The sequence below is a fragment of the Colletotrichum siamense genome, assembly GCF_013390195.1.
Source record: "Colletotrichum siamense strain Cg363 chromosome Unknown KSG_Cg363_contig05, whole genome shotgun sequence".
Taxonomy (NCBI): Eukaryota; Fungi; Ascomycota; class Sordariomycetes; order Glomerellales; family Glomerellaceae; genus Colletotrichum; species Colletotrichum siamense.
The window spans coordinates 1,814,082-1,838,440 of NW_023501018.1; the positions used below are offsets into that span (position 1 = coordinate 1,814,082).

The 24,359-nt window shown below is 55.7% G+C and overlaps 5 protein-coding genes across 5 annotated transcripts; 2 read left to right on the plus strand and 3 right to left on the minus strand.

The window, feature by feature from the left end:
• Nucleotides 1-2,110: 2,110 nt before the first annotated feature.
• CGCS363_v008087 (uncharacterized protein) lies at nt 2,111-4,045 on the minus strand (the record flags this gene model as incomplete). The annotated part of the gene is made up of 2 exons (XM_036639936.1): nt 2,111-3,755; nt 3,807-4,045. The coding sequence occupies 2 exons, from the start codon at nt 4,043-4,045 to the stop codon at nt 2,111-2,113; spliced, it is 1,884 nt and encodes a 627-aa protein (XP_036494763.1).
• A 3,688-nt stretch (nt 4,046-7,733) lies between these two features.
• Nucleotides 7,734-8,121, plus strand: CGCS363_v008088 (uncharacterized protein; the record flags this gene model as incomplete). Its single annotated transcript, XM_036639937.1, has 2 exons — nt 7,734-7,859; nt 7,915-8,121. 2 exons carry the CDS (start codon nt 7,734-7,736, stop codon nt 8,119-8,121), a joined length of 333 nt encoding a protein of 110 aa, XP_036494770.1.
• Nucleotides 8,122-15,596: 7,475 nt separating this feature from the next.
• CGCS363_v008089 (uncharacterized protein) lies at nt 15,597-17,591 on the plus strand (the record flags this gene model as incomplete). Its single annotated transcript, XM_036639938.1, has 1 exon — nt 15,597-17,591. One exon carries the CDS (start codon nt 15,597-15,599, stop codon nt 17,589-17,591), a length of 1,995 nt encoding a protein of 664 aa, XP_036494771.1.
• Nucleotides 17,592-18,351: 760 nt separating this feature from the next.
• CGCS363_v008090 (Heat shock protein 90-like protein) lies at nt 18,352-20,516 on the minus strand (the record flags this gene model as incomplete). Its single annotated transcript, XM_036639939.1, has 2 exons — nt 18,352-20,196; nt 20,253-20,516. 2 exons carry the CDS (start codon nt 20,514-20,516, stop codon nt 18,352-18,354), a joined length of 2,109 nt encoding a protein of 702 aa, XP_036494111.1.
• Nucleotides 20,517-23,166: 2,650 nt separating this feature from the next.
• Nucleotides 23,167-24,006, minus strand: CGCS363_v008091 (Uncharacterized protein; the record flags this gene model as incomplete). The annotated part of the gene is made up of 2 exons (XM_036639940.1): nt 23,167-23,867; nt 23,922-24,006. The coding sequence occupies 2 exons, from the start codon at nt 24,004-24,006 to the stop codon at nt 23,167-23,169; spliced, it is 786 nt and encodes a 261-aa protein (XP_036494110.1).
• Nucleotides 24,007-24,359: the final 353 nt, after the last annotated feature.

Here is a 24,359-nt window from a genome sequence, read left to right on the forward strand (position 1 = left end):
CCGTTGATCGTTGCCGGTGCTTCCTTGTTTTTGTCCCGCCTCCAACGGTCTAAATGACGGATGAGAAAGAGTCAGGTCTCTGCAGGACCACGAGACCGATCTCGGTCAAACAGGGCAATCTCCCTTGATGCCGGTGAGAGTGGATGAGCTGCACGATCGATCACTGCACAGCTATCGTGCGATGATCTTATCTCTGCTTCGGCGTTGCAATACCGGCCATTTCCCGGCAGGAATGGCAACACCGTCCGTTGACGCAGGGGGGACGGAGTCTAGCTGGACCTCCGTTTCGTGTCCGGCAAAACGGCTAAAGCCCGAGAACACCAGAAAATGTCGCTTGGCCGCACAACGTACGCGCTCAATCAGCACGGCATGGAGGAGAAACGCACCCCGGATCACGTAAATACTTCGAATTGGACGCGGTTCAGAGTCCGTCAGCTTCCGTGTCTCCAGACATTCAATCTGAATTGTCTCCGCCAGCCACTCAGATCGTCCTGCCATGTCCCTCCCTCCACGTTCGCCAGGGACGCCGTCGATTGGCTGCATGCACCCACGATGGCCCGGTGGTGCGACCCATTGGTGCATTCGGATTCCGTAACCCCAAGCTCAACGCGCCAATGCCGCGACTCGAGACCAACGCTTTGGGAAGTGTTGGTGCAATGGTTTGTCAGACAAGGAGCCTGGCGATGCGTCAATGTGCGTCTACCGGCGTAACAGTTGCGCATAATGACGTCTTGGAGCCGTGTGCTCGTCTTTGCTGCATGCACCAGCATCAAGATCGACGTGTGCGTTAGGCGGAGACTTGGCACTGATTTTTCTGCTCTCCCGGTGCTTCCGTGCCCATGACCGAGTCCTAGGAGTCCGAGGGACGCCGAAGCCGGTGGGCAAGACGATGCCTCCGGGGCGAAAAATGGGCACACGGCGCCGAGACCTCGGAGCCGGCAGACCTCGACCGGTCCCTGAGGGGTGCGTCATTTTCGATCTCGGGATACAGAGCAGGTCTGGCGACCTCATGCTCGACACGTAGGCTTGTAGGCAGCGGGAATGGTGACCTTGAGGCAGCAGTCAATGGCGTTGTGCTGACAATGTGCAGAAGCGAAGGGACCCCTCAGTGGCGTCCAGTCTCGTGCCTATCTATCGGATTAGCAATGCAAAACTGAGTCCGCGGATTCGTTGACCGACATCTTTGTGTAGGCTGCCATTATTCTTCAAAATATCTTGCCTGTTGGGGCAAGTTTTCTTCATTTGTGAATCAGTGGAGTTGGACGTACGTGGTCTCGTCGTGTTGCGTGTCAGAAATAGGCAGCCTCATTACGGTTGGAAGAGTTCAAGTGTTTTTTTGTTCTTATCTTTTTTTTTTCTGTACAATAGTTTGACAGAGTGGTATCTTGGTTGCGCTTGCCGATGTTAAATCCTGCAATTACATGCTCCTTCCTGCCCTTTCTGCTTCTTTCCTCGCATTGCTCCTTCTCAATGCTGGGTGCGAGAGGGGGAAGGCGCCTTCCTACGCTCCTTCCATGACGTTCCTACAGGAAGATTTGCACTACCATCGCGCTTTCTGCCTTGGACTTGAAGAATCTTCAAGTAAGAAGTTCACCTGTTGTGCGTTCATTTTCCTTCCTCGAGCATCCAGAGCTGGCCCAGTAGCCGCTCTTGGACTTGCTTCGCTTGGACAGTCTCGCCTCCTCGACAAAGGGATCACCGTTCGAACGCTGTGTTCAAGCGACGTCTCCAACGATCAATCGTCTTTCGAAACCCTTCCACCCACTACGTCGACACGTAAAGTCCGCCTCCGAGATTTGTGCATTCCTCAATTCCAACAGCCTTCCGACCTGATGCTTCCCGCGAGTCAAGGCCGAGAGAACCACTACTTCCCGGAATATCTCGAAATCTTTCTGGCGCCGCAATCGAGCATCTTTGCCTTGCGTCTCTTCCTTGGGGCACTAGTGCCTGAACGCAAGCACCAACGCGTCGACGCATCTTGACTGCTTTTCCGACTTGTCGCCGACACGAAGCCCCGGGGCCTCCAGGAGCGGCAGAAAGCAAAAGGATCGAACGGAGCCGTCGACTTGGTGTCTTGATATCATCACAAACAACTTATTGATGGGTCGTTTCACCGCACCCCGCCTGCCTGTGCGTATAGATATTCAACCTCCGGATCGATTAAGTGGCTCTCGATTCGGGGAGAGTATTCGGTCGATATTACGGCGGGAGACTCGGGCTGGGAAGTGTTTGCCCACTCCAGCGCGCCACTAGGATAAGCAGCAAAGGAAGCTGGTGATTGCTTGTCCCAGGTGAACGGCGCCAAATCAGACCACACTTCAGGCTCGTCTTCGATATCGTCACACTTCCACAGCCATTCCGGCAGGGCATCGAGTTCGATGGAAACGTCGTCGCTATCGTTGTCATAATCGTCGGAGAACCCCTTTTCCAAAAACGCTGATTTCTCTGCAAACTTGGCAACACGATCCATTCGGTATTGGTGCACTCGGTTGGCCATGGTCGTTTTGTCCATCTTCTGGAATGACGCCTCCAAATTTGACAGCGCCAGGTCGCAGATCCGCTCGTCTCCGTCCGATGTCAGGGCAACGCGTGCCGCCGACTTGAAGGACGCGATGGCAGCCACGTCGTTGTTCATGTTATAATATTTGACGCCCAGAGTGAGGTGGAGCGACGCTTCTTGGTCGTTGGCCATACTGTACGCGTTCATGTGCGCCGTCAGTACCGCAATCGCTTCGTCCGGGCGCCCCTGGTTCTCTTTGCAGGTTGCGAGTAGGCCTGCGTGTGAGAGGGCCATGTCTTCAAGCCAGAGGTGTTCCCGCCCTGACCTTTGACTCCGAGATATGTGGCTGCTAATCACCGACTCGCAGTCTTCCGCAGTCCTCCTACCATGCATACAGTCGAGATAGTCGCAGTACAGAAGGAACGTCAAGTAGTTGGCCGACCCAACGCGACCTTCGATCTCGGGAACCAACAACTCATACAACCTCATGGAAAGCTCGTAGTATGACGAGAATTCGGTCATTGCCAGCCTCCGCCAGATGTGCGCGAGAATATGATGCGGTCCCAACACAATCGGCATCAGATCTGCGAGGTAATGGAGGACCAGTCGTAGGAGATCATGCTTGTAGTGTCGCTCCAGGTACCAAAGCAGAGAAATGGTCCTCGCAACGAAATTTGGGGTTTCGGAGCTCACAAGCCTCTTCAGTGTGTCGAAAGCCGGGCCGAGAACTCGGTTGATATCGATATGATCACCGCATCTCATGCAGCGGTTGACCAGAGCGAAGCTCGCAACAACCCTTTCGAACAACTCGTTGCTTTCGTCGCTCTGCAGGGTCTGCGGGGCGCGAATGCTCGAACACTCCACGTCGTACTCGCACCACCAGGTACCGGACGAGAAAGAACCGTCGATATAGTCCCGGAACAGATACAGCACCTGCTCTGTGCTTTGCATTTCTGTCGTCGGGGCCAGGGCTCTGAGGGGACTCGGGGGCGGTGAAGGTGTTCGGCAAGTAACTTCGAGGGCTGTCTGGACGCTGGGCGTCTGCCCAGCTCTGAACTTGGCCATCAAACCCGGGTTACGTTTGAGGTACCGCTGGATATTCTCCATGTCGACGGGCTGCCCTCGTATCCTGAACTCTGTTGGTCGCTTTAGAGCCTCGCGGTCACGTTGCAGCAGCATGATGGCCAACACTTCATCTCCCTTCAGCTTCTTGTCGAGACCCCATTTCCAAATTCTGGACTTGTACATCTTGACACTATACACACCGTAAGCAAGGCTCACAAGCTGGAATGAGTGTACAACTTACGTTGCGGTGAAATGGTAGTCTCGCTCCATGATTTCCATCACCTCCTTCAACGACTTCTTCTCTTCCTGGTACAGCCGCGTTATGATTGGGCGCTTGGTCTCCCAGATCTCAGCGGGAACGCGCTTGCGCGGCTTTGCTGACTTCCCAGGACTTGTCATCTCGTCAGCCTCGGAATCGGTAGAGGCTTTCCTCTTCGCCGGCACGGGGCCGTTGGGTGCCTTCACTGCTGATGATTTCATAATGTTTAGGGGCCGAGACCGCGACAAATCCACAAATTAACGCGCCAGACGAAGGCACAGGATGCTCAAGTTGTTCTCTATCAAAAGCCGTCAAGTAACAATCGCCACGAAATGTTGTCTCAACGGAACGCGGGGAAGCGGTTGGATGAGTTTTTGAAGCAAGAACGAAAAGGGGATATGCCAGCGAGAAGACAAACCGCTAAGCCCGGCAAGGCTCCATTCGTCGCCCCCATCCATGCAGCATGGCCGGGCTGGTGGTGTCCGTTATTGGACCCAATTGCACCCCTCTCCCAGCGGCAGCAGTCACCCCCTGCAGAGTGACACTCGCTGCTCTGCAAAGAGACCTTGCATTTCGTCCCCATCGTTGCCAGCGGACGACCGCACCTACCCGCCGAAGCGCTCCCGACTCCCACTCCCCCAAGAAGTGTTACTCGCCATTCGCCAAGTCCTTCACCACCAACAGGGGGGTGCGTCTTCGTCGGTGGGGACGGTGTAGGGTTCGCAGGGCAGGGGGACAACAGGGAGCAGCGGGCGATCAATCACCGTCAGATGGCAGTGTGCGTGTGTGGCTGTTCAACAATTGGCAGGTGGAGGGTGGTGACGACGGTTGACCGTTGAAGCTCGTCGTACCATTGTGTTGCTGACCAGCTGCAGCTGGGCTGCAGAGCCCAGCCTAATTCGGAGACGTCCTGTTGGAATCACTCTCAGGATGCAAGGATGCGGGAAAAGATGCAGCCAACTCGATGGAAGCGGTTCTTGCCTCTGCCACAGCCCTCCAGATCAACAACCGCTGCGCACCGCTAACAACCAAGATGCCTAACCCCGACGGTTCGATTCCAAATGAGTTCTCCGGTTCGGATTTGCCCCGGAATTAGGACGGTAGATGCCGTTGCACCTCTACAACATTGTCTCAATTTGAGAATGCTGCTGCCTCACGGGAAGGTCGACAGAAGTCAGGGTTTGGATGGAGAAAATCAAGCTATCCTCCTTACCCGACGACGGAGGTGTGGAGAGGCGGGTGTCATCTAAGCGCAGGTCAGTGCTTCTGGACCTCGCCTGCGGCCTGGCTGCCCTGTCACCCTAGGTCAGCACCCTAACGAAGCGGATGTTAGGACGACTAACCCGCTTGCTCGATGGAGCAGAGACGTCAACCAGCTCGCTATCCCGTTTTGAACATGCAGAGATGGGGACCACCAGACAGCATGTGGTTTGGAACCAATGGTGCTGCCTTCGCCTAACCTCAATGCTGATTGGTCCTTAATACGGGTTGCTTCGATCGTCGAAGAGTGGAATGCAACCGTTGACCAGCGGCCGCAGAGCCCCAGGAAGTCCCACCTGCAACGGGGCCTGCTTATTGCTCCATCTGAAGCGCGCTCAATCCTCTGCAAAGCCGGTCAGTCGGGTCAAATCGCCTGTCGTCCCGTCCGTCCTGCCCCCGGCCTTGTCACCGGCCTAAGGCCTGGCTCCCAATGACCTCAGGAGCCTGGTTCACGGCTCCCACTCTTGGTCCGTATCCCGATGCCCATCTCTCGGGCTAGCTACCAAGTGGACAAGACAGTATGCGAGGGCGGCCGCTCATAGCGCAAGATCTCCAGACGCAGCATAGCGACAAGGATGATATCCTCAGAGAGTCCTAGACCAAGGGCCGAGGAGATCTGGAATTGAGCATGCGCAATACCTGCCAACCCAAGTCCTCCCTACGGCTCCCCTGGTTCCTAAATTCCTAACCAACAGATGATTCGTAATGACTCTCTCCTCCGTACGCCGAATGCGCAGCAATATCCGCGAAGCCCCGGTGCATCTCCCTGCGTTATGCCGCCCGGAGACCGTTCAGAAAAACCGGCCCCCGCCTCCCCGCCAGGCCTGGCTCCCGCGCTGATTAAACCAACGCAGAGCCTGAAGGCCCCCAGTCAAGGGGTGGATCTTGCAACTGTACATTGCATGGACCACGGCGCCAGAAATGGTTACAAGATTCCGTGGCCCTGGTTCATGGGCAGTCGATGTCCGGTACAGGGTGATCCTTCAGCCCCTAAGATGAGGCCAAACAGGAACACCCAGCGGAGAAGTGCAAAACCGGACGACGATGTACGGCCCGCAACAAGAGTTCTACGTTCCGGCGTCAAACCTGCTGCCTGTTGCGGTTGTCGATTGACCTGAAGCCAGCCCCGGCATTTGTGGCCGATTATTTCCAGGCTGCAGAATTCTTGTTCCGCGGCAATTTCTCTGAGGACCACCGTTTCAATGCTGCCTGGAGTGAGCTAGTCGCCATGCATCTTGCATGCCTCGCTTCCATGGGTTCCATCGCGGTTAGCACACCAATCTCTCATCAACTGCACACTGGCGCTGGAGCGGCCGCTCCCCCCAAGCCGCCGCACTCAGCCAATGTTCGGTTGCACCAACAATCGGCACGTTGTTTGCGCCCCCAAACCAACAGAACAGACAGCCAACAACAGGCAGAACGCCTACCAAGAACGAGAAAGCCCGCCCCGAGATGTTATTCCATGCTATCTGCGCGCAAACATGAGCATCGCAATCAAAGAGCGCCCGACATATTGCGAAAGCGATGAAGCGCCGCAGGTGAGCTGCGGCATCAAACGGCGAAAGACGCCTCGTGGCCATCCGCAGATGGCAAAACCTGCCCATATGACTTGATATTCGTCATTCCACGTTGCTACGCCGCTGATAGTGACTCCCCGATTTCAAATCGGCGCCGGTAGGATCACGGCCGAATTGGCCGTTGCCGCGTGCGAAACAGGCCGCAACCATCACCGTCCAGCCATCCTCAGGTTTGCACGCAGGCTTTGGATTGGGTGGCTCCTCTCAGCCCTACGCTCAAGTAGGGCACGCTTCATGCCATGATGCGGCGTAGAGGAGAAAGTCCCTTTTTCTCTCCGTATTACTCAAATCCCGGGGTTACAATGATCTCTGGCTTTATCAGTCCCTCTCAGGCCATTGGGTCACATTGCCATCACCCAGCATCACAACGGGCGTTTCCTTTGGCCAGTTTCGAATTGAGGCCATTCAGAATCGCATTGGTCGGGCTTTGATCAGACAGATGACCTTGGACCAAACCACATTGGGAGATCCAGCATGGTCCAGCCAATTACCCACATCGAAGGGGAATCCTAGCTCGCTAAGTGTTGGTACTCCCGGGACTACCAGGCACATGACTTGTCACGACGGGACTTTGGTTTACACGCATGGGCAGTCATGGCTGTGACCGCACACCTTGAACATGCTCTGCCGCAGCCTAGTGGCTTTGCTATCCCTCCCTTTCACAACTCTGCTGCTCTTTTCTTCCTCGAAATGTGCTTGACTTCAGAACACAAGCAAGAATAGCCCCAAAAGTTCTTCCTGGAAGGAATGACGCTGGTTCTAGAAACGGGTCCATCAGGCAGATTATACCCATCAAGAGACATCCCTTCCTAGTATATTGCCTGCCTGACAAGGGTGTGGGAGGTTGAACTTTGACCACAAGGCCAGGAACTCTCTGCCTAGTTTTCGGCAAGGCGTGTTTCGAGACTGTTGAGTTGCTATGACAGCTTCGCCCAGGAAGGCTGGTTCTTCGACTTCCCAAAGTCCCTTTCCTTCAATCTATTCTCGTCTTGTATCTTAAGACGGGCAGAACTCTGTCTTCTCTCCCTCATCATCTTGGAGATATAAACCCTCGGACGAGGCGACCTTCATGATGAGCCAGCAAAGTCAACAACCTCTCAAGAACTCCATGAGCTCATCGCCATCTCCAGCAACCATTCCGTCCGTCCACAGTCAACAAGCATCCAGCGACCTCTTGCGCAAACTTCAAGAAACCACCGTGAGTCGAAACTGCTCCGTCCTTCGCCTCACTGGCTCTTACATCGACTTTACAGATTGCCGCTCTCAGAACCTCAAGCAACAAGATGGATTCCAACTACGGTGGCAGCTCCAAGGGCACCTCTCCCGATACCAAGGGCAAAGGCCAAGAGCAGAGAGCCGTGTTCGACGGACTTTTCCCCCGGATAGAGACCAGAGGCCAGAGCAAGGTCTCTTCGAAGAATGGCAGTGGCAGGAAGAAGGAGGGCAAGAGCTCACAGTGAGTTTTCTTGGTCCTTGCTCGGGACCTGGCGTTGACGTCTTGAATCACAGCTAGGAAGTTACTCGACCTCAGGGAGCCGAACACCACCACATGAGGACCTGATATGAGTTGGGAAGACGCCACGGCACTATGCCATGTCACCGGAATGGCTCGAACATGGCCAACGCCTCGCGATATGCGCCCTCGTGCTGCGCTATGGACCGAAAATATGCCTGCCGCTGCAGATCCCGTACGGCCTGACGAGCTGGAGAATATCAAAAGAAAAAAGCTCGGGAAATGGCCGCGACTCGGCCGACCTTCATCTGGCGGGTGTCAGTCATCCTTGACAGAGCTTCGAATGGGGTGTTGCGTACCATGGCATGTGGGTGCGTTGTGGAACGGTCTCAAGTGAGATGGAGGTTTCCAGGGTTTATGGCGGGAATGGTTCGGTGTTCTTTGGCGACGCCCGCGATTGATGTGACTCGACATAACCGCAGGTGTCTTTGGCGTTGCCTACCGGGATTTAGACATTGGGATATTCGCATATGATTCTACAGGATTTATTTGAATCTTTCCTCTCTTTTTTTTATCGCATCTGCGTTGCCAGAATTTAGCATTTTTAGACGAGTCTGAGCTGTCGCTGACAGTCGGGTTGGAAAAATGCACATTTGCAGCGATCGCATCACTTTTTGCCGTACCCTTACATGCATCCATGATACAAAAAGAGCGGAAGGGAGAGCATTTACCGATTTCGGTAAACAATGTGGATGCAGGTCAAGTATCCATGCCGAAGGGGGCAGGCAATGACCGGCAAGGCCCACGAACCGAGTGGCCATCATTGTGGCAACCTGGCGGCAAAGGCTCCTCTGGCATCTAGACGCATCGACGGGATGGCGTTTGCGGCGTGAAACGACGTCGGTGAGGATTTCGACTGTCTCAACAGCTCGGTGAGAGGCAAACAATTTGGGACTTTTGTTCTTCTGTGATGCTGACCAGCCCTCGAGGCAGCAGAGGCGGGTAGATTCGCAGGCTTATCGGATAAAAACACCCGCCAAACACTCGGGAGGAAATCAGCCATCAAGTCCAGGTACCCATGCCAGCCATTGCGTGCGCAGGGTTTGGTCATTCAGGAGCTTGACAAGTTTCCAGGTTGTCGGAATGACACACGCGGCACGCACGCAGACATCAACCTTGGCAGGATGGTCTGAGAAGGCCGGCCGTGGTCCTCGCACCATGGAGAGAGGAAGAGAGAAAGAGAGAGTCAACAACGAATTTCCCCTTGTCGAGCGATGGAGACGCCATGGGGTCCCGCAAGAGCCATGACCCCACGCTTGATCGCGTACCTCGAATGGCAGTCCAGGAAGGGAATAGCCTCGTGTCGGCCGCTCTGTGGAGCTTTTTCATAGTGCGAGGGGCCCACAGCATTTGAATCGGGGTCGTGCGAGCAAGCGACCAGAATGCAACGTTCCAGGTTCATCTGTTTGATGCCTGAAGATGGGGAGCGGGGTGGTGGTGCTGTTCGACAGCGTCGATGGACGTACGTACGTATCGTGAGAGCAAAAGGGGGGGCCTCCGGTATGTTAATGCCGGCCCGGTTCGGATGTTAAACAAACCACGCGAATTGGGAGAACAGGGAACGCGACAGCAGCAGCCGCCCACTTCCCCATCAGCTATGCTAGGAACAGCGGCCTGGTTTTCGTCCTCTCTTACCTCCTGACGACGGAGACTGCTCCGAAGTCACTTGTGGGCATCCGGCCGCGGCATTGCGGCACAGCAACGGCCAGCCATGCAGGCATGACATCTCCTTACGGAAACTCGTGCTTTCGACTTGATGCACATACGCACACACACGCACACAAAACGCTCTGGGAAGGAGCTTGGCCCCCAACGTCCGCCGGGCTAGCGCGAACATCCCATCAATCAGACTTCACTCTAGAGCTCAACACCCCGGTACCCGGACGCTTAGACTCCCGCGTCGTGGCTGCTGCCAGCGGGCGGCGGAGATGGAGTGACGCACGAACCACTGCTCTCTTTGAGGACCAGGACTGCGAACGACCGGGGTTGCGTCCTTGACGGCAGGTGATTGGGACGCCTCCGAAGGAACCCGATGCCTCTTTTCCTTCCCGCTGCCCTGGGACGACCAAAGGGCTGAGAGGGAGTCTGCCGGCAGGATCCAAGGCAAGATCCTACAGAAGCATTCTGTATGCTTCGACGCCTTTGGGACTTTGGAGCCCCCCTTCTAGAGTGAGGTATTCTGTTGTCCTGCTCAGCGCGAGGATTCGATTCCTTCCTCACCGCGGAGGGCTGGGAAGGTGTGGAATCGTGTGTGGGAGGTGAGGGATTCGGCTACGGCCGCAAAGATGGGTAAGGTACCCCAGACCCTGGCGGTGCTGGATGTTTGTTTTCCTCTTGGCTGATTTGCTGAGCCGTCAACTTCTTGTTAATCACCTTCTCCATTCTCTCTCCGGTACATGGTCTTCAACGGCTGGAGTCACTTATTCAGCGGATAAAGCAGCGCATCAACTCCCTGCGAATGACAACGAAAGACCAAGGATGTCCAAGGCCAGCGTCAGTTTGATGGGTCAGTTTCATGCAGCTCGGGTTCTTGCTCTGCCAACTTGGCCATGTCGATCTCCAATCAGGGACAGATGCAACGACGTCGAAGATACGACGGAATCCCTGCCTTTGCGTTCCCAGTCTCTGAAGTCTTGAACCGTTTCGACCTCGCGGCGTTCGGCCGAGGGGAGGGGTCCTGCTTCCAAATCCCTGACTACAAAGTGGAATGGCCACATTCTGACCCCGGCGAGGTACGGACGACGTCTTGCGGAGTCTGACAAACCCAAGCACACGGCAACGCCTTCCTTCAATGGGGCCCGTCTTATATGGGTCACGAACCAAGAAGCTCGCCATCGTGGAGACTTCCACGACCAGCGGCTAATTAACGAGCCCCCTAGGCTTCCGAATAACCTCTCAAAGCCCGCCAAAGGATGCACATGTTTTAGCCGGGGGACGCCGTCAGGAAGATTCACGGCGATGGCTCGGACCAGAGGCTATTCAGACGTCAACAATGATGCCCCGTCTTTGGCTACTCATTGGACCTCTCACCAGACGTGTTAATTTGACTGCCTACAGCCACAAAGCTCGGCGGAGATGGCCGCAGGATGGACTTTGGTCGCGCACCTCTTGCCTTTCTTCAAACCCGGCTGCCTCCCTCCCGTTTTGGGAAAATCAGGCAGCAGACATGTGCATGTGTGTGGTGTGTCGAGCTTATTCCACGATCGCAATATACGACTGCCTTACAAGGCCAGCGGCAAGGCAAGGCAAGCAAGCCTACGGCAACGCACGATGCAAGAGCACAACGCCCTTCCCGTCCCGCAGGTTCCTGGATCATTCTTCCCGGTGGCCGGGAGCCAGGCGGCGTGATGGGACTTTGGTGTTTCTAAGTTAGCTGCTATCGTCGCTCACCATCCCGTCGGTTTCCACGGAGCATTCCACTGCTTATCCCCCACGGAGAAGTCGGGACCAGCAGCAACAAGGTGATCGTGACGTTGAACGGGGTTCCGCGGGCGTATGCCCTTTTTCCCGCTTTAACTCCAAGCTCCGCCGTTCCATGCCCACCCCCCCTTCTCCTCCCCGTCCCCGCGCGCCCCTGAATTCAGGTGGATGGTGCTAGGCAGCACCAAACGGCCGGTTTCTGGGAGATGACGAGCGGCCAGGCGATCCCGTGTCCCCCCTCCCCTGGGGTTCGGGAGAGTTTGCTTTTTGGTGCGGTCTGGTGCGGCCAGCATGTGCTGGTCTTTGTGTTGCTCATCGCCGGGTCGGCTCGTGCTGAGCCTTTTGGCGACTGTAGGTATGGGCCGTGAGTGTTGGCTGCTGCTGGGGAAAGTGGGAAGAGTTTTCGAGGTGTGGGTTTTGGAAATGGGACTTTGGTTCGCCTCGGTCTGTAGCCTATGTAGTGGGGTGATGGGTAGTGTTGAGTCCTGTGGGAGATGTGGGAGATGCGTTAATGTGTGCGTTTGAAGGTTGGATGTGTTTCTCGACGAGTTTTGCGTTCTGCTCGTGTTATCGTGTCATTTCATCTTGGATCTTCTTGAATTTCAGTCGACATGCATGCTGCAGCTACCCTCGTCTCGAGCGCGGAGGCTATATAGGTATCATGAGGCCATTTGTTCGCTCTGCGGACAATGTGACTCGTTGTCCGGCACAGAATGCAATGGTCGATTAGTTCTAGAGTCAAGAGACATCCGGTTCAAGAACATGGACGTGTCACTCTTCAACTTTGCCCATCAGCACGAACCCCTTTGACGCCGACCTTGACGATGATTCTAGCCGAATAACTGCCATCGGACGACGAGAAGGGGCCCAGAAGCCTGCTGCCTGAAAGAACTGTGCCCTCTCTTTCGAAGGCCATACGGAATCTGGAAAGACTTGTCAGGAGACCTCTAAGCTGCTCGGAGTCCAGGGAGTTGCAAGCAAATTCAATTGCCGTCTTGGATGTTTCTAACGAGGTCAAAGGGGTTTTAAAAGCTGACCATCTGCGGACCACGCACACTCTCTGCGTCTACCCATCGAGATCATCATCGTTCGCCGCTCTCCGCTCTCAAGGGCTTCGAAGATGGCGATGGGCCATATAAGGAGGTGGGGATTTGTTGTGGACGCATATTGACTCCCAGAGCGAATGATATCTTCCACAGATCAAGTGATACCGGATCTCTGAGCTTTGTCTCTGGAAAATACATCAGCTGCGGCGGTCTTCCTACACGAGCCGCGTTAGGCAGCCGACCTAGATCAATTGTGTGGCCATATCCGTCCGTCCTCAAGTATTCCGCCAGAAACGACGTCCAGCGACGACCGATACTACAATACCACAGAATCATGCAGATAACGCTAGGTCTGTTGGCATCATCCTTGCAGCGACACGATCCCTTCAGGAGGTGTTCGATGGAATGTCCTTAGATTCGGAAGTCCAAAAAGCACTAGTGTCATTGCTGCCGTTTACTGCCTTTTTTCGCATTTGAATGGTTTTTATACTGCTTCGGAACAGAGGTTTCGATATCAAGGCGACCTAGTAAGTCGACAACGCGTAATAAGTTTCCGAATCCTTTCAGCCATTGGCAGGGTACGACATTTTGCTGACTTCTTCAAGATCAACAGATTCCCTTTCGAGAAATCGGTATAAAACACGACCGTCGTCCGCAGAATTCATTACTCCCGCAGCAATTCTTCCTCAATTGTGCAGCAGAGCGAGGCGATGAAGCAGTCTATAACCTCTCCGGTTGGGGCATCGCAAGCCAAATTAACATACCACGACTTGGGGTCCTCCAACGGAAATCGCGCGTCTGATTCGACATCCAATCACTGCCATCGCCCCTCAGTAGTATATCCTGGCAGAATCAACGGACAAGAACGGCGAGAGGTCTTGAATTATGTCGCTTGTCAGTCGAAGTCGGCCAAAAGCATGATGGGCACACAAGTCGGCAGCATCCTAGACATAACTCCTAGACATGAAGGCAACAATCTACCGTATGCGCTTGCATTGTTTCTTACAACTTGTCATTGCTGGTGGCCAGAGCAGTGTTATATACTACTGAAGCAGGTCTCCAATGGTACTCGAGGGTTTCGTTACGAAAGTGGTGAAGGCGGTACCATCGCTCTCAATGTCTCGTGTACTATTTAACTCAGTCCCCATGTTCAAGCACCAACTCGGCAGAATCTTGTCGCCTCCTTCGAAGTTCGCACCTCTCAGTTTCCACCCAAGGCTTAAGTGACGGGCGTTACCGTGGGCCCTCATTGGGGCTTCGAGGGCAAAGGATGGCGAAAGTGTCCAATAAATAGCTGCTCTTAGCTACCATTCGGAATACTAGATAAATACAAACATTCTGCATGACCTTAATCACACAAAATCAAAGTTTTTCCCATACCCCGGCTTGAAAAGAGCCAAAGCGGTATAGGTGTTCGACTACACGTCGGCGTTGCGTGGTGTGAGCTTCGGAAACAAGACAACCCGATGGGAAGGTCTTCTTTGTCTTTGGGTCTGTATTACGGGAGAATCGACCAAAAGCAACGGTGAAAGCTAGCATCGAGCTTCGTGTTTCTGTACATGTCCATGCTCGTTATCCGCATCACATTGTTTAGGTAGTCAGGGCTGAATACTTCTTCAGCCCGGTGTGGAAGTTGGTTGACGGCGAGGAATACCAAGATTTGCATGTTTTGAGGATAGGACGTACGTTGCCACTTTATATAAAAGTTGAGTCGCTAGCTTCTAAGGAGAATTGGGGCCTTGGTAACTAGACGTCAGTCAGTCGTTGAGTAAGACGCTGCCCTGGATGGCGATGGAAAGAATCCTACTCTCGTCCAAGTTTCTTTAAAAAGGTCGAGTCAAAATCGGGAATGGATCCCTCACAATATATTATTTAGCAGTATCTTTTCTCGTCCTGAAACAATCCCAAGTGGAAGAGTATGAGGCTACATAAACGCAGCTACAAAGCCGAGATCATCCCGTTCAGTGTATCAACGTCGACTTCCTCTCACCCTCCGTGTCTGTCTGTTCGTGAGTATTATGTGTACGAAGACGAGGTCATGGACGTTTTGCAGCCTATTAGACCCTTGCACTGCTGGGTTAATGCGGTGTTCTTTGAAGACTTGGATCGATCAAACTCTGAGATTTGTGAGGAGACAAGCAATGTCTAATGAGGCTTCAGTGTCATTTATACCTCATCTGATTCAATACTGAGTAAGACTTGACGATTTCAAAACAGTCCAGATCCCGAGAAGTTCAGGTCTTCTCGTCACAGACTTTGAGCGAGGTCTGTGGCAAACCAGCCGCATGTCATCAATAACTCAAGCTTAGCACTGTATCAAGGGGATTCCTTCGAATATTGGATTAGAAGTCGAGTCGATGGTAAAGCATTCCAGTCTGGATATCGACTAAATGAGTCCGGCACGCAGACGGACTGACACAATTGCCCAGTCGTAGCTCAAGACGAATGTAATCAATCGGGTGCATAATGCCGATTTGGACGCAACAGCCATTGAAGCCTAGGTAGTCTTCACCAAGTCCGCCATCGTACCTCAACCCGACGCGAGATCTCAGTCTCATCAAAACTCCATCGACGTTGCTCACCACTCACCTGACCACCCACAACACCTGCATGCTGACATCAATCTGGGCTGCAGACACAATCGACCCCCAATGCTACTCACCGCACTTCGATCGCAAATGTGACGACAATCCTTGGCAGCATACACGCATACAGCCTGCATCAAGCCCACGGCGCAAATACGACGATACTCACCTTCCAACCCCGCCCGCGGATAGACGCCCCCAATCCCCTCGCGCAGATTTACCCCGAGATCCCCTCAACCTGGAGAAATCGCGGGGAAATTGTGCCCATCTCCAACCCCCACTACGACATCCAACCACACAACACTATAGAAATAGCAACCACCAACCGCATACCCAATCTCGAAAAATGGCACGCCTCGCAAGGTCTCACGATGGCACGCTTCAGCTGGCTGCTGGCCATCCTCACCTTGGCCCAAGCCATTGAGCCGTCACCACCACGGCCCTGGGAGTCTTACATCAAGTCCCCGTCAACCCGCCTCGTCCCCCCTAAACGAATCCACGCCATCACCTCCAACGCCGAGGTGACGACCGCCCACGATGGATCCTACATCCTCACACTCCCCGCAAACTCCCAAATCTCCCTCGAGTTCTCATACGTCGGCGGCCTCATCTCCCTAAATACGTCAACAAACACTACCAACATCACCACCCCGCACTTCTCCCTCGCCTTCGCCGAATCCCCCTCCTTCGTCCGCGAGATCTCAGACGACACAGGCGCCGTCCCGACCCAGGACTACGACAAGGCGCTCAACGTCTCCCTCGCCCCGTCCCAGACCTCCTACAAGATGCCCACGGAGCGCTTCCGCGGCGGCTTCAAGTACCTCACCATCCACGCCTTCGCCCCCGTCAGCCTGTCCAACATCATCTGCCACCTCGCCTACTCCCCCTCCCAGCCGGACCCCTCCGCCTACCACGGCCACTTCCACACCCCGGACGACGACCTCCTCACCCGCGCGTGGTACGCCGGCGTCTTCACCGCCCAGACAAACATCGCGCCCCCCAACACCTCCCGCCACCTGCCCCAGGTCAACCCCGGCTGGGCCTACAACGCCACCCTCGGCGCCGAGGGCCCCATGCTCCTCGACGGCGCCAAACGTGACCGCGCCGTCTGGCCCGGCGACCTCGGCATCGCGGGGACCACCGCCTACCTCGGCCTCGGCCCCGTCGGCCTCGAGTCCGTCTACTACGCCCTCGAGACCATGTTCATGTACCAGAACGCCACCACCGGCGCCCTCCCCTTCGCCGGCCCGACCACCGGGTCCTGGCGCCGCGGTGCACGCAGCGACACCTATCACGCCTGGACCCTCATCGCCTGCTTCAACTACGCCATCTTCACCAGCAACGCCTCCTGGGTCGACGCCCACTGGCCCGGCATCTCCTCCGGCGTGTCCTACATTCTCCGCGCCCTCGACGCCAACGATATCGGGCTGGCCGAGCAGGTCGAGCCAAACGACTGGGCCCGCCTCGGCGGCGGCGGCTTCAACTCCGCCCTCAACGCCCTCAACCACCACGCCCTCGTCTCCCTCGCCTCCCTCGCCGCCGCCACCTCCCGCCCGGCCGACTCCCACGCCTGGTCCGCAGCCGCCGCCCGCCTCAAGACCGCCTACAACACCGTCCTCTGGGACCCCGCCGCCTCCCTCTACCGCGACAACGAGACCGAAGCCGGCGCCCTCCTCCACCCGCAGGACGGCAACGCCCTCGCCCTGCTCTACAACCTAACCACCTCCCCGTCCCACGCCGCCTCCGTCTCCGCCGCCCTCACCCGCAACTGGAACCCCATCGGCCCCGTCACCCCCGAACTCCCCGACACAATCTCCCCCTTCATCTCCAGCATCGAGGTCCTCGCGCACTACGCCGCCGCCCGCCCCCTCCGCGCGCTGCGCCTCATGCGCCGCACCTGGGGTTACATGCTCGACGCCCCGCAGATGACGGGCGGCGAGACCCTCGTCGAGGGCATGTCCGCCAACGGCTCGCTGTACTACCGCTCGCGCCGCGGCTACAACTACGACGCCGCGTACACCTCCCTCTCGCACAGCTGGTCCACGGGGCCGACGCAGGCGCTGAGCTTCAAAGCCGTCGGGCTGGAGGTCGTCGGGTGGAAGAGGTGGGTGTTCAGGCCGATGCTGGGCGATTTGAAGAGCGCGAGGGCGGCATGGGGTGATGGCGGTGGCACTGGAGGGGAGTTTGGGGCCGTTGTTGAGGCGAGAGGGGATACGATTGAGGCGGAGGTCTGGACGCCGGAGGGTACATCAGGTGAGATTGAGTTGGGATGCGAAGATGTGTTTGTTGATGGGAGGAGATTGGACGGAGTTGCTGAAGGTGGGAAGATGAAAGTGAGAGGGGAAAATTGTCGTGTTAGTTGTTAATGAAAGCGGGAGCCTCTTTCACAAAAAGAAAAGACACTTTTACAGCCATTTATAATTGAAATGAGCACGAATCACCCAAGGACTGCCTCTAAGAAGATGTGACGATAATCATCGTTATTCAAAGAGATAACGAGAATGCAAAAAAGAAATTGCCCCCTCACGGGATTGAACCGTGGACCTTCGCATGACGATGTACGTACGAGTGCGACGCTCTACCACTGAGCCAAAAGGGCTTGCGGAAACATTCAACCGATCTCGGTTGGGAGAGTGGTCCAGAGATCGGCTTATGAATCGCGTGTCTCCGGTCGTCAGGGTGGGCCGCGTGGGGTCAATCGCGGGGCTTTGCCTTCGATCGCCGGTAGATAGATCTGAGGGCTGTCGCGATTGAGGCTGCGATGAGTCAGGTTGGGCGCTGCGTTGCAAAGCTCGTCCGAAACATTACATCGAAGCTCCAGGAATTGGGATTAGTAAACGCTTGATGGACAGGCGCTCGCTGGAATTCTCATGCCTCACTTCGTCGTAGCGCCATTGGCCTCTGAGGGGACACACAAAAGATATCACAATAGGACCATGATTAACTGTTTTAACCGTTCCAATTCTGGCGTCTACCTCATCTGTCTCATGATCATGACGGGCTAACTAGAATACACCCATGCTTCTAAGCTGGGGGAATTATGGAAACATTCCGAAACCTTAAAAAACCGAAAACCGTCCAACTCCAATGAACTTTTCTCTGGTATCCGTATCATTCCAAACCCATTTAGTCAACCTCCTCCATGGCGCTGTCGCCGGTCTCGACGGCAGGCGCGTCGGCGGCGGGAGCACCCTCGGTCTTCTCCTCCTCCTCATCGATGTTGAGGCCGAGCTGGACGAGCTTGTGGATGCGCTCGGCGAAGCTGGCGGGCTCGTCAATGGTGAAGCCAGAGACCAGCAGGGAGGTCTCGAAGAGGAGCTGGACGATGGACTTGACGGTGCGGTCGTTCTCGCCGTCGTTCTCGACCTTGGTCTTGAGCTCCTGGATGATGGAGCTCTTGGGGGAGATCTCAAAGGTCTTCTTGGAAGACATGTAGGAGGACATGGAGGTGTCACGGAGGGCCTGGGCCTTCATGATACGCTCCATGTTGGCGGACCAACCGAACTGGCCGGTACGGATGGCGCAGGGAGCGCCGACGAGCTTGTGGGAGACGACGACCTTCTCGACCTTGTCGCCGAGGACGTTCTTGAGGGCCTTGGCAAGACCCTCGTACTCCTTCTCCTCCTTCTCGCGCTTCTCCTTCTCCTCCTCGGTCTCCTCGAGCTCGAAGTCCTTGGTGATGTCCACGAGCTTCTTGCCCTCGAACTCCTTGAGCTGAGTCATGGCGTACTCATCAATGGGGTCAACAAGGAAGAGAACCTCAAAGTTCTTCTCCTTGAGGGAGTCAAGGAAGGGAGACTTGGTGACGGCCTTGATGGACTCGCCAGTGATGTAGTAGATGTTCTTCTGGACCTCGGGCATGCGGGTGACGTAGTCGGAGAGAGAGGTGAGCTCGTCGCCAGACTTGGTGGAGTTGTAGCGCAGGAGCTTGGCGAGGAGGTTGCGGTTCTGGGAATCCTCGTGGATGCCGAGCTTGAGGTTCTTGGAGAAGGCAGAGTAGAACTTGTCGAACTGCTCCTTGTCCTCGGCGATCTCCTGGAAGAGCTCAAGAGACTTCTTGACGATGTTCTTCTTGATGACCTTCATGATCTTGTTCTGCTGGAGAGTCTCACGGGACAGGTTGAGGGGAAGGTCCTCAGAGTCGACAACACCCTTGACGAAGCCGAGCCACTCGGGGATGAGGTCGGTGGCGTCGTCGGTGATGAAGACGCGGCGGACGTAGAGCTTGATGTTGTTCTTGGTCTTCTTGGTCTCGAACAGGTCGAAGGGAGCGCGCTTGGGGACGAAGAGGATGGCGCGGAACTCGAGCTGACCCTCGACGGAGAAGTGCTTGACGGCAAGGTGGTCCTCCCAGTCGTTGGAGAGGGACTTGTAGAAGGAAGCGTACTCCTCCTGGGTGATGTCCTGGGGGTTGCGGGTCCAGATGGGCTTCTGCTTGTTGAGCTCCTCCTCCTCGATGGAGGTCTCCTTGACCTTCTTGGTCTTGGGCTTCTTCTCCTCCTCGTCGTCGTCGACCTCCTCGACCTTGGGCTTCTTCTCGTCGCCCTCCTCGGTGGTCTCCTCGGTGGCGTCCTCATCAGGGACCTCCTTCTCGGTCTCCTTGGTGACGTGGAGGTAGATGGGGTAGGAGATGAACTCGGAGTGCTTCTTGATGACCTCCTTGATCTTGGACTCGTTGAGGTAGTCGGTCTGCTCGTCCTTCAGGTGAAGGATGATCTTGGTGCCGCGGCCAAGGGCCTCACCCTCGGTGTCGGGGGTGATGGAGAAGGTGCCGCCGGCGGACGACTCCCAGATGTACTGCTCGTCGTCGTTGTGCTTGGAGACGACGGTGACCTTGTCGGCGACGAGGTAGGCAGAGTAGAAACCAACACCGAACTGACCGATCATGGAGATGTCGGCACCGGCGGTGAGGGCCTCCATGAACTGCTTGGTGCCGGAGCGGGCAATGGTACCGAGGTTGTTGACGAGGTCCTGTGGGAGTCAGCAGCTGAAGGCAGGATGAGTGGTGGAAGTGCAGATCTACTTACAGCCTTGGTGAAACCGATACCGGTATCGCGGATGGTGAGGGTCTTGTTCTCCTTGTCGGGGATGATGTCGATCCTCAGGTCCTTGCCCGAGTCGAGCTTGCTGGGGTCGGAGAGAGACTCATAGCGGATCTTGTCCAAGGCATCAGAGGCGTTGGAGACAAGTTCACGAAGGAAGATCTCCTTGTTTGAGTAGACGGTGTTGATGATGAGAGACAGGAGCTGAGAGATCTCAGCCTGAAACTCGAAAGTCTCGGGGGAAGACATTGTGATGGAGGATTTGGGTATCTAGGGCGTAACAGTCGTGATTCTGGAGAGGTTTGTTAGCTGGTGTTGCAAACGGCCGGGGTGGTTGGCGGTGAATGGCGGGGTAGAGGGGTTAAGACGAAATCGAGAGACGAACGGAATCGACAATCTCTGGACAACAATTCTGGGGAAGATGGGACGCAATTGTGAAGCTCGTCGACGAGGCTGACGACGATTGCGACAGAAAATGCAAGCCAAAAAGTGAAAGAGGGGTGGCGTTTCTAGATGCTTGGGCGAGGGACCGGGAACGAGGGGCAGCGGGAGGAGCAACAGCGGCAGGAAGCAGCTTCTTACCTTGATGAACAAATCTTCTACGATGCGGCAGGTGTTTCGCTGCTCTGATCGAGATGGGACGTAAGAGAAGAATGTGAAAAAAGAGAAGAGAGGTGTGTGATGTGAGGAAAAGAATTGGAAGAAGCAGCGACTTGGGGAAGAGGAGGAGGCTAAAAAAGAAACCCGTCTGGCCCAAAGCAGCGACGCTCACCCCCCAGCTCAGAAATTCTATGCGATTCCATCACCTCCAGGCCTTCCAGACCCTTCTCTGATTCGCTTGCCCTGCCACCACAGCAACCGTGCAGGGGGCTTGATTGGCTGATCTGAGGGCCACCTTTAGCGGGCTGGATGGAGATGCACCACCGGGCCACTGCCTGCTGCGTATGGGCCGTGGTCCCTTCCAGCAGATGGAAAAAAAGAGAATGGGAAGGCGCCTTCTGCGATTGCCCATTCCCCATTGTCCGCCTTTCGTTTGTCTGCCTGCCAGTGCCTTTTACTGTGCCATTGCCACCAAGGGAGCTGAGCTTGAGCTGCCTTTGCCAATGCCTCACAGACATCCAATAGAACAAGCAAGCAAGCATACACAGCTTTCACAGCTCGTCGACGTCCTTCTACGCAGTATCTAGGTAGGCTTGCCTCTGCAAAGTGGCACCCTCCCCTCAGTGGGGTATTCCATCCAGGCGGTCATCCTCTTTTTTCCATTTACGGTGCTGCCTGTCGCCATTACCCCTCCTTGAACATTTTGCGAATAGCCTCAACGCCTTCGATGCTGCTGGCATCTTCTGTCCCGTTCGTAGCCCACAGCATCTAAGGAAGTTCTAGATCCTTGGAGCGAGAAGGCGACAGCGTGGGCCGCCAGACATAGGTCGCCCCCTCACCGTCTCCAATCCCGTCTCTGGTGCCTGGACTGGCGCTGGCGCCTACCTGCAGGCTGCCCTGCGGTAGACTACTTAAGATGCGGGCAGCGCCCGGGCAGGCAGCTTGGGTTGGTCAGCCCCGGGCAAGGCCGCGAGGTCCCTGAAGTGAAGGTCGCTAGGTCCCACCCTCCCGCGAGGCTGAAAGTGAGGCGTCCTTCCCCGTGTCACTCAGTCTGCCTGTGCCAACGCATCGACACCCATGCTGAAGCTGCAATTATTGGCACACCAGGGCTGTCGCACGGTCCATGTCTTGTTGCGACATTGACAGCTTGGTCTGGGGGGGCCTTCAGATCACATATTAGACCATGTTTGCCTGCGTTGACCGGGGCTATTGATCACATTCCTGGGGAGTTGCAGTGAGGACGCAGGGCGTAAGCACAGCCGGCCATCCAGCTCAGAAACATCTTTCTATGGGCTTCTCCCGGCTTCCATGAGCTTTCCTTGTCTTGGTAACTAGCAAGGCCTCACCTCGGCGTCAATAACACTGCGCAATCCAGAACGAGGCTCTCGATTTCTCTAGTATGGTCCATCTCACAACAGAAACCAGGTCCCAAAACCGTCTTACAAGCATCTATCCTCTAACCCTGTAATGAGCCGGTTTTTCTGGAAAATAATGCAAAACCGAAAGATCGCAAAAGAACTTTCCAATCACAATCATGTTCGTTTCCGGGCTTCTCAAGTAGATCTGCATGCAGCTAGGTCCACTCCTGGATCTCTGTTGTTTTTTTAACACTATCAAACTCCGGCAGCCGGCATCGTGACCGCCGGGCGACTAATCGGACGCCGGATCGCATCCACCCCGTAACCCCGCCTCCGCCTCCGCATTTCCGATGAAACGGCCCGGCCTCCCGCAACGCCAACGGCTAACCCGTCCGTCTGGCTAGGCACATGGATCATCGCAAACCCTCTGTGTCGCGTACATGTCAATTTGTCCTCAGATGATGACGAGGACCCGGAAATATTGAGATTCGCTCGAGTCTGACAATCCCCTCTCATGTTGTCGATGCACTTGGCTCCTGTCGTTTTGTCACCTTTCCTTGAACGACTCAGCTCTATGTTTGCTTCCTTGTTGCAATCATTGATTTAGACCTGGTAAGCCCCTAAAACAACGTCACTATGGCTATCGGCGATGATGGTATTTAAAGGCTTGTCCACGAGATCTTGACCGAAGCCTCTGCAACCTCCCTCGGAATCAAGCGCATGGCCGATAGTCCCAAGCTTCTTCTTGATATGCAGAGCGGATTTTCGCAATGACCTCGCAAAACTATAAAAAATGCCTTCGTCACCCCCCGACATGGTCTTCAATATGTTCAAGTGGGCGATGTTCCCTAATGTACACTCTATCCGTATCTACCTACGCATTGGTATCTTACATCCCCTCCATTCATGACTTGACCCAGAGCCTTCTCTAGTTCACCCGCTTATCTCTCCTCCTTCACCAAAACATCCCCAAGCACACGATACCTCCGATCCGCATAGACAAGCCCAAACCCCTCGCCACCCCCCTTCCTCACCCCTTCCACCTCCCCAACAACCACAACATGGTCCCGCACCCTCACCACCCCCTCCCCGAGCACCCGACACTTCAACACAAACAGCACTCCCCGACCCCCAAGCACCGGCGCCTCCCCGTCCTCCTCCTCAACCTCCACACCACTCGGCAACTCCTTAAACACCTCACCGCCCGAGTTTCCCCTCGTAAACCACTCCGCGACCCTCGCCCCAGCCTCCCCCTCCGCCAGCACATGCACATTAAACCGGCCGCCCAAATCCTCAATCGCAGCCAGCGTCCGGCTCGGCGTCCGCACATTAAAGCTCACAAGCGGCACGGGGTCCATGCTCAGGCTCACGAAGCTCGACATCGTCATCCCCCGCGGCCGCCCGTCCCGGTCCGTCGACGTGCACACCACCACCGAGTGCGCTAGCCGGCGCATCACGCCGCGCAGCTGGTCCGGCAGCTCCTCCTTCGTGTCAACCTTGTTCGTTGGCGGTGTCGGCGGCTCCGTGCGCCATGTAGACGACGCCCGCCGTGGTGATGTGTGTATCGCTCGGAGGAGGTCGGAGGACGGTGTGGGTGTTCGGCCGAGGGCGCATTGTGGTCTCGCCGGGACAGGAATCTGGGCTGCAAGACGTCAATTACACACTCAACACCACGGAGAAGCAAGATCAAGCTTACACGCTCCGAAAAGAGCCCTCCGCGACGTCTCCCCGCAGACATTCGCCCGGGCCGTCCGGCGCAGCGCATTCCCCAGCACACTCATTGCGCGCCAGGTAGCATGCCTCTGTGGTATTTTTACCAAATTCTGCGTTCGCTGAAGCTTTCAGTCCTTTTTGAGTCGCGAAGCCTCAATTGCCGCTGATTTCGTCAAGAGTTCCGTTCGTCGGGTGTAATTGTATTGTCCTCTGGGCCCTTGCAGCAGCTCCCAGAAGCTGTGATGTAAAGGGTCCCTCACCCCAAGAGCCCAGAAAAAATCCTTATCGATAAGAACATCCCTCCCCCGGTGCGCCTCCATCCAAACCCACCCACCTCACCGTGCACGGAACCTCCCGGCCCCGAACCGAAATTTTGGCAGCACGCTCACCACCGCATCGCAGCATCACGAAAGCTTCAGAT